The sequence below is a fragment of the Xyrauchen texanus genome, chromosome 13, assembly GCF_025860055.1.
Source record: "Xyrauchen texanus isolate HMW12.3.18 chromosome 13, RBS_HiC_50CHRs, whole genome shotgun sequence".
Lineage (NCBI taxonomy): Eukaryota > Metazoa > Chordata > Actinopteri > Cypriniformes > Catostomidae > Xyrauchen > Xyrauchen texanus.
This window is the reverse complement of record NC_068288.1, coordinates 43,028,559-43,038,379: the sequence shown is the minus strand read 5'-3', so window position 1 is coordinate 43,038,379 and position 9,821 is coordinate 43,028,559. Positions and strand designations below refer to the sequence as shown.

At 39.8% G+C, this 9,821-nt stretch overlaps 1 protein-coding gene and 1 pseudogene across 1 annotated transcript; both read right to left on the bottom strand.

Annotated features, from left to right (window-relative positions):
- Positions 1-1,299: 1,299 nt before the first annotated feature.
- LOC127653780 (odorant receptor 131-2-like) lies at positions 1,300-2,237 on the bottom strand (annotated as a pseudogene).
- A 5,120-nt stretch (positions 2,238-7,357) lies between these two features.
- LOC127654385 (odorant receptor 131-2-like) lies at positions 7,358-8,308 on the bottom strand. Its single transcript, XM_052141535.1, has one exon. It carries the CDS (start codon positions 8,282-8,284, stop codon positions 7,358-7,360), a length of 927 nt encoding a protein of 308 aa, XP_051997495.1. The 5' UTR covers positions 8,285-8,308.
- Positions 8,309-9,821: the final 1,513 nt, after the last annotated feature.

The following is a 9,821-nucleotide window of genomic DNA, read 5'->3' as shown; positions in this document are numbered from 1 at the left end:
TGTATATGGCAGCATGAAATTGACTACAATCATCTATAATTGACATGTAGTGTCAAAGTGCAAGAATTGTTATTAAACATTACCTATTTGTCAGCGGATAATATACAGTATGTATTTGGTTTCTTTCAAAACGAGATTCTGAGGAGCGTTTCACTTTCATCACTGTCAATATGCAACTTCCGCTCGTGCTCAAACCCAAGCACGGCCATATTTGGCACTTTAAATGTTTTAATGACCATCTGTTATTTACATGTTAATATATTAATGTTTAATATAATAGGTAATTCACCTCACAAACTCCCACTTTACCTGATGCTCAAATTCCAGAAGCGAGGTCACCTATGAAAAATCGAGAACAACCATAGGAGGCGCCCTGCAGCTCAGTCAGTACGGAAACCTCAGGGTGCGTTTCATTCAGAAGTGATCATCCCTATGCCCTTCGAAGACTTTACTCTCATCAGAGCGCCACAGTGACCGCCCACTTTTTCAGCTGTCTGGGGGGTTCCATTAGTATTTTTCCCATTAATTTCTTCCATAGACTTTTAATAAAATCTTTCATAAAAGAGTTGTGAGTCATGAACCAAACCAACCAGCTCCGAGGTGAATCACAACATCACGAACTTTGTTTTGAGGAAAAAAGTATTTGAAAATCGGACATAAAGACAAAGGTACAATGATGTGTACTTATCGTGTTTCATGAGGGCACAGACTAAAATCCCATGAAGCAGGGGAGACTAGTAGACATGAAGCAGGGGAGACTAGACATTGAGACTAGTAGCCAATGTACATTTGATACAAAATTGTGATTGTGTTTTGCAGATTCTTCAATAGCAGGTTCCAAAATTGTTGCATTTATGAATTTAATATTCCATTTGTGTTATGTATTATATATATTAGCAGCATAACAATTGAGTGGAAAGTTTTGAAAATGCTTCAAAGAGCATCTTGTGTGCTTCAATGGAAGCTTGGACATTTGGCCTTTTGTAGATGTTAACATGGTCAATGTCACAAATTTGCTTACATGTGATTTGTGACCCACTTTTAATAGTACAGAATCTTAAATACAGTATTTCTTGTTCATTTTACATTATATTATTTCATTGTTTTACATTGTTCTAAATCCTAAAATGTTTATTTCCTGTTTTAGATTCCACATCTCAGATTATCAGTGATGTCTTTAGGATTCAACAGTAATAAATCTGTTTATACTTGAACAAAACATTGCCAAAGCATTCTAGCAAATCTTTAAATACAAACGAAATAACAAATAAATACAATTATAATAAAATAAATAAAATGTCAAATTAAAATCAATTTTTTGATGGCACAACCTTTACGATTAATAACTTTACAAGCAAAATGTTCTTTAATTTCTTTCACAAACTTCTGGTCTCAGCACACCATATATCAAAGGACTCAATAATCTCGGCATAATATTTGTGAGCAGATAATTAAAGAAAGAGATCTTTGTTCTGTGAATGGGGAAAAAGGGAACAAGAATCATATCCAATACAGGAGGGATATAGGATAGCATACAAAGAAGCAACTGAATGCCGTGCAACAATATTGTATTCCTAGCCTTTCTTACTGAACCCTCTGAAATTGCCTTTCTGGCTGCAAAAAGACTTTGCAATAAGTGTAGATGAGAATGATCCACACCAATGACATATAAATGACTTGTGAAGCAGTAGTGCGGTCCTGGTGGCGTTTGGAGGGAACACACTTAAAGGATAGCAAAGCACAAAAGAACTAAAGAAAGATATCGGCTGGGTTGCAATTAAAATAATGATGTCTGCCAGAGAGGGTATAGCTCCGATAGCCCATAGCAAACAAATAAAGATGTAAGTCCTGTGTGGTGTGCATATCTGAGAGTGATGCAATGGTTTACATATAGCAATGTAACGCTCTATGGCCATGCCAGCCAGGTTCAAGGGTGAAATCATATAGGTGGTTGTGCCTAAAACCACCAATGTGCAACAAATTGGAACATTCAAATGTGGTGAAGCGTAGGTCAGCACATATAAAGTCACTGATATACAGATCATGAGCATGTCACTGATTACGAGGTGAATGTATAAAATATATCTGGAGTCTCTTGAAAACATTGGATTGACAAAGAAAGTGACGACTAACATACCATTGATACAATTAATGATCAGAGCGAGAGAAACAATCACAATGTTTTTGGCGAGAGCTTCTTCATAACCATCCACAATCCAGACAGTTGTTGAGTTCATTTTCCGGTTCTCATAAAGCAGTGATCTGTAACAGAGAGAGAAGCAGTTCAAAAGGGATGTGTTCTAGACACAAACTTTATTTAGTCCAAGCAGATTTTAGACTAAAAATCACTATTTATAGGAAAATCTAATGCATGACTATAACCATTTACTTTTCCTCTAAAAACTTGCAGTCAATTAGAGCGTTTGCTGCAAGATTTTTTCATTTGTTCCATGTTGTCCTCCTGTCTTCTCAAATATTAGTTCCAGCCCATTTCTTTCAGAAGTCTTCTAGATAGACTTACATTAGAGTGGAAGAACTAGTTATAGCTTGCTGGCAATGTAAAACTCACCCGAGTGAGTGGGGTGGTACAGTACGCCCTCATGTGCTATATATGGGCTAAATAGGACAGAGATCATGAATATTAAGTTTGCAGGTTATTGCCTGGGGGTCAACTGAAATTATTCAAACATAATTTGCCTTTGAATCAGTTACATTCCATCGAACTAGCTTTAACAGACAGACAGACAGACAGACAGACAGACAGACAGACAGACAGACAGATAGACAGACAGATAGATAGATAGATAGATAGATAGATAGATAGATAGATAGATAGATAGATAGATAGATAGATAGATAGATAGATAGATAGATAGATAGATAGATAGATAGATGATTTGTACATATTTCTCATGATGACCACATGGAGTAGGTGTATATTATTGTTTGATTAATTGTTCCTGTGATTTTCTGTTCACTGTTTTGTAAACAAAAGATTTATTTTTTTGAGCTTTAATGTTGTCCATATCATAATTTTTAAGAGGGACTACTCTTCTGGGTGGATGAACTTTTGGTTAAATTGCATTTTACCCAGAATATTCCTCAGTGATTGGATCAGAATGATGTCACAAACCCAGCCAACCAAACATACGGCATCTTGACAACTGAATAAGAACTTGATCTTAAAATAGTTTAATGGTCTAGTATCAAGTCAGATAATTTCTGGATGATACTTAAAAAGCTGAGGAACTCCGGTTGTTGGACTTCAGTTGTCACTCCGCCCTTCACATAGTCAGAAAAGTTGGAAGTGTCACAAATACTGAAAGAGTACTTGTCTGAAATACAAGTCATGGAGAGAGGGGTAACATTAACATTGTTATTGGCTTAATGTGTGCTATTGCTATCTAAATCCACATTTCCAACTATTAGCACTATCCGTTTTGCATATACAGTATAAACTCACAGAGCACTTAATTAGGAACACTATATGGACCTAATAAAGTGCCAAACATGGTCTTCAACTGTTGTAGACCACCCAACTCAAGGTTTGACATGTTGAGCATTCTGAGATGCTGTTCTGCCCACTACAACTGTACTGTGGGGTTATCAGAGTTACCGTCGCCTTTCTGTCTGCTCAAACCAGTCTGGCCATTCTCTGTTGACCTCTCCCACCAACAAGGCATTTCAGTCCGCAGAACTGACACTCACTGGATGTTTTTTGTTTTTTGATTCGGCCAAGCACAGGTAGACCTGTTCGCTTCCACGGAATCCTCCCATTGCCCACTTTGGTACTCTCTGACTGAGGCCCCCCTCGGCACAGATGCCCTGGCACACAGCTGGCCCCCAGGGCTTCGCAAATATGCATTTCCCCCAGTGCGCCTACTTGCACAGACGTTGTGCAAAGTCAGGGAGGACGGGGAGCAGGTCCTCTTAGTGGCCCCTTATTGGACATCCCGTGTTGGGCAACACCTAACACCTTTGCGAGGTTCTATAACCTCAGAGTTGAGCCAGTTTCGTCCCGTGTGTTATCAGGTGACACAAACAGGTAAGTTCGGGTCAGCTGGATGGGTGTATCGCTTGTGCATAGCGCCTTTCCCCTCCCTTGAGGTGAGGAATGTGCGCTCTTTTCCCAGCTGCGTTCGCAGGAAGTGTGAACCCTGGACGTTCTTCCTTCCTAGCCTAGCGGCCGCCGGGTCTTTGGAGAGGCTCGCTGCCGCCCCGGTACGGGCGTCACTAGGCCCCCATACTGAGGTAAGTGCTTCACATGTGCTGGTTGTCCCCTTCGGCAACCCCGTGTGATTTATATCCCGCAAAATGTTTTCCCTACCAGTAAACCGCGTCTTCCTTGGACAGAGGGCCCTCTGCCCTGGGTCACCGTGTTTGTAGTAACCCCATCCCCCCTTTGGGTAGGGTCTACCATGACGCCGTTCCTCACGATGTGCTTCCGCTGCTAAACGGTAATACCTTGTGTGTATTACACCTAACCCCCCCCCCCCCCCCTCGGGGCCGCGTGTGGTCTACATGGTATCCTCCTCTTTGGAGGGACACCCCCCCAGCTTGGATCATATATTTGGCCCCCAGCTGAACGATTTCATTCCTTTTACAGGGGAGAATAATAGAGAGAAGTCCTTATACTTCTGAGCAGTTAGCCGTTCCCCTAGGTGCAGGGGACCGCTTCATGCCTGGCAGTGTGTTGGGGGTAGTTATGCGACGGCTTGCTGCGCTGGCTACGAGGCACACAGAGGTTTGCCCGTCTCGCACCACCAGTCTGCATAACTCGGTTCAGCTCTGTGGCGTTTTCCATGCGGACCCCTAGTGTCAACTCATCGACACAGCGTCGAGTGAGTGACAGACGGGGAACTTCTCGGTTACTGACGTAACCTCCTAACGAGACATTGTGTCCCGCCAGCCACAATACTGAACCATCCGCTGAAAGCGTCGGGTCTTTGGCTCGGCTCCTCAGTGCAATACCTGATGTGTATTTGCAGCGTCACTCCTTTTATACCCGTATGTCTGGAGGAGTGGCATGCAAATTTCACACAGCAATTCTCATTGGCCTTTTCTCAAAATCAGAGATGTCCAGGCTCCGCAGGAGCGACCCCTAGTGACAACTCATCGACACAACGTCTCGTTCCCTCCATCAGGGAACGGAGGTTACGTCAGTAACCAAGACGTTTTATTGAGAATTGTCAAGTGTTATTGTAGCGAACAGCAATGCTATCAATGTCGAATTTGTGTATATGGCAGCATGAAATTGACTACAATCATCTATAATTGACATGTAGTGTCAAAGTGCAAGAATTGTTATTAAACATTACCTATTTGTCAGCAGATAATATACAGTATGTATTTGGTTTCTTTCAAAACGAGATTCTAAGGAGCGTTTCACTTTCATCACTGTCAATATGCAACTTCCGCTCGTGCTCAAGCCCAAGCCCAAGCCCGGCCATATTTGCCACTTTAAATGTTTTAATGACCATCTGTTATTTACATGTTAATATATTAATGTTTAATATAATAGGTAAGTCACCTCACAAACTCCCACTTTACCTGATGCTCAAATTCCAGAAGCGAGGTCACCTATGAAAAATCGAGAACAACCATAGGAGGGCGCCCCTGCAGCTCAGTCAGTACGGGAACCTCAGGGTGCGTTTCATTCAGAAGTGATCATCCCTATGCCCTTCGAAGACTTTACTCTCAACAGAGCGCCACAGTGACCGCCCACTTTTTCAGCTGTCTGGGGGGTTCCATTAGTATTTTTCCCATTAATTTCTTCCATAGACTTTTAATAAAATCCTTCATAAAAGAGTACAATGATGTGTACTTATCGTGTTTCATGAGGGCACGGACTAAAATCCCACGAAGCATTGTGAATTATGTCATTGAATAAAAAACGATGGGATTATATAAAACTGTTGACTTTAGGTTGTTGGTTGTAAGTATATAAACATTTCTCATGGTAGATCTATCTTTAAAGGTTTATAAGTTAACTTTGAAAATCAATATGTTTATGCGATAAATGAATGGGATTTTTACTTCTGGAACCAGACTGTTGCGCTCTACTGTGACAGCTTAAGCTGGCTGAAAGCATGTAAATATATATATATATAGATATATATATGTCAATGGCTGAAAGGTGATTGGCTCAAAAATGGTCGAAACTGAATTTTTGTTTTGACCCCACAGCATGGCTACCATAGTTGTACTACTTTCAAAAGTGTCAAATGTATGTCTTTTGGAAGACATACATTTTTGGAACACATTCTCTACCTGAAATAGGAAAGGAGTCTAAACATTCATTTATAAGAATTATAATAATCTTAACTCTTATCTGCATACATTCATTTTTTATTGTTAACATTGAATGGCTAGTAGTTTAAAGAAGTAGTTTACCTCAAAATTGAACTCTCTCTTCATTTAGGCCTCGCCATCATGCCATCCCAGATAAGTGGCTTTCTATCTTCTGCAGACCACAATATAAGATTTTAAGAAGAATATCTCAGCGCTGTAGTTCCATGCAAGCTCAAAAAGCACATAAAGGCAGTATAAAATATATATAATTCATAATACTCCAGTGGTTCAATCCATGTCTTCTGAAGCAATCCAATCGGTTTTGTGTGAGAACAAACCAAAAAATAACACACTTCCTTGTGATTAACTGCTGATGTCAAGTTTTATGGTGGAAAAGGAGTTATATTTTTGTCTGTTCTCACCAAAACACAATTGGATTGCTTCAGAAGACATGGAGTAAACCACTGGAGTTGTATCGACTACCTTTAAGCTGCCTTTATGTGCTTTATGGAGCTTTGGGATTTGAAACTTTGACATTTTGGTCACCATTTGCATACTTTTCAAATTGTTTGTGGTTTATCAGTTGCATTGTATGGACCAGAGTACATGAGAGGAGCGGAGCGAGGAGTGGAGCGGCATAATTGTTCATGGACGGAAGAACGTTTCTTTAAAAATCGGAGCGTCATTGTTTTCTATTGCTCCAAGAGTGCTCTGCTAATGCTCTATCATTTGGCCTTTTGTAGATGTTAACATGGTCAATGTCACAAATTTGCTTACATGTGATTTGTGACCCACTTTTAATAGTACAGAATCTTAAATACAGTATTTCTTGTTCATTTTACATTATATTATTTCATTGTTTTACATTGTTCTAAATCCTAAAATGTTTATTTCCTGTTTTAGATTCCACATCTCAGATTATCAGTGATGTCTTTAGGATTCAACAGTAATAAATCTGTTTACACTTGAACAAAACATTGCCAAAGCATTCTAGCAAATCTTTAAATACAAACGAAATAACAAATAAATACAATTATAATAAAATAAATAAAATGTCAAATTAAAATCAATTTTTTGATGGCACAACCTTTACGTTAATAACTTTACAAGCAAAATGTTCTTTAATTTCTTTCACAAACTTCTGGTCTCGCACACCATATATCAAAGGACTCAATAATCTCGGCATAATATTTGTGAGCAGATAATTAAAGAAAGAGATCTTTGTTCTGTGAATGGGGAAAAAGGGAACAAGAATCATATCCAATACAGGAGGGATATAGGATAGCATACAAAGAAGCAACTGAATGCAGTGCAACAATATTGTATTCCTAGCCTTTCTTACTGAACCCTCTGAAATTGCCTTTCTGGCTGCAAAAAAGACTTTGCAATAAGTGTAGATGAGAATGATCCACACCAATGACATATAAATGACTTGTGAAGCAGTAGTGCGGTCCTGGTGGCGTTTGGAGGGGAACACACTTAAAGGATAGCAAAGCACAAAAGAACTAAAGAAAGATATCGGCTGGGTTGCAATTAAAATAATGATGTCTGCCAGAGAGGGTATAGCTCCGATAGCCCATAGCAAACAAATAAAGATGTAAGTCCTGTGTGGTGTGCATATCTGAGAGTGATGCAATGGTTTACATATAGCAATGTAACGCTCTATGGCCATGCCAGCCAGGTTCAAGGGTGAAATCATATAGGTGGTTGTGCCTAAAACCACCAATGTGCAACAAATTGGAACATTCAAATGTGGTGAAGCGTAGGTCAGCACATATGAAGTCACTGATATACAGATCATGAGCATGTCACTGATTACGAGGTGAATGTATAAAATATATCTGGAGTCTCTTGAAAACATTGGATTGACAAAGAAAGTGACCACTAACATACCATTGATACAATTAATGATCAGAGCGAGAGAAACAATCACAATGTTTTTGGCGAGAGCTTCTTCATAACCATCCACAATCCAGACAGTTGTTGAGTTCATTTTCCGGTTCTCATAAAGCAGTGATCTGTAACAGAGAGAGAAGCAGTTCAAAAGGGATGTGTTCTAGACACAAACTTTATTTAGTCCAAGCAGATTTTAGACTAAAAATCACTATTTATAGGAAAATCTAATGCATGACTATAACCATTTACTTTTCCTCTAAAAACTTGCAGTCAATTAGAGCGTTTGCTGCAAGATTTTTTCATTTGTTCCATGTTGTCCTCCTGTCTTCTCAAATATTAGTTCCAGCCCATTTCTTTCAGAAGTCTTCTAGATAGACTTACATTAGAGTGGAAGAACTAGTTATAGCTTGCTGGCAATGTAAAACTCACCCGAGTGAGAGGGGTGGTACAGTACGCCCTCATGTGCTATATATGGGCTAAATAGGGCAGAGATCATGAATATTAAGTTTGTAGGTTATTGAAATTATTCAAAAATAATTTGCCTTTGAATCAGTTACATTGCAGGGTTAGCATTGCAATTTAAATGCAGTAAATATAGTTCATTGTACCATCCAACTAGCTTTAACAGACAGACAGACAGACAGACAGATACATAGATAGATAGATAGACAGACATATACAGTAGATAGACTGTCAGACAGACAGACAGACAGACAGACAGACAGACAGACAGACAGACAGACAGATAGATAGATAGACAGACAGACATACATATAGACAGACAGATAAATAGATATAGAGAGACAGACAGACACAATAGACAGACAGACAGACAGACAGGCAGTCAGATACAATAGATAGATAGAGACAGACAGACAGACAGATACAGTATATAGACAGACAAACAGATATAAAGAGAGAGAGAAAGAGACAGACAGACAGACACAATAGACAGACAGATAGATAGATAGATAGATAGATAGATAGATAGATAGATAGATAGATAGATAGATAGATAGATAGATAGATAGATAGATAGATAGAAGATTTGTACATACTTCTCAGGATGACCACATGGAGTGGGTATTTCCCCGTCTGTCACTCTCTTTGACATGTGTCGGAGAAGCAACACTAGGGGTCTCTCTTGAGCACCGAATACACCTCTGATCTATGAAAAAAGGCCAATGAGAAGTTGGCAGTCAGTATTTGCATACCCCGCCCCCGGATATACGGGTACAAAGGCGAGGCAAATACTAGAGTTCATTCAGAAAATTTCTTCAGAGCCGATGGTTGTGCATGCTGTTCGCGTGAAATCACACCAGTTCCAGTATTCCTCTGACGCTCTGCATGCTGTTGGATTGAGGGCGCATTACAGTGGCAATTTCTCCTTCTTGCACGGGAGTGCAAATTGCCCCTGAGCGCTTCGACAGTGCAGAAACCAAGAGAGTTAAAAGAGTGATTTTCTCTAGAAGAGCAATACACAGCGGCGTTGAACGTCCTTTTCTGGACGTGTCTTTTTAAAGACATGTTTCCACTTCTGTGTAGTTTCTGGATGCGGTTGGTTTCTCCCCACCTCTGACGGACATAAAAACTGCCTGGCGTACCTGGGTTGCGATTACACGCAGGCAGCATTT

Bases quoted from the DNA above. Each gene is read 5' to 3' on its own strand.
- LOC127654385 (XM_052141535.1), bottom strand. From the start codon at position 8,284: ATGAACTCAACAACTGTCTGGATTGTGGATGGTTATGAAGAAGCTCTC.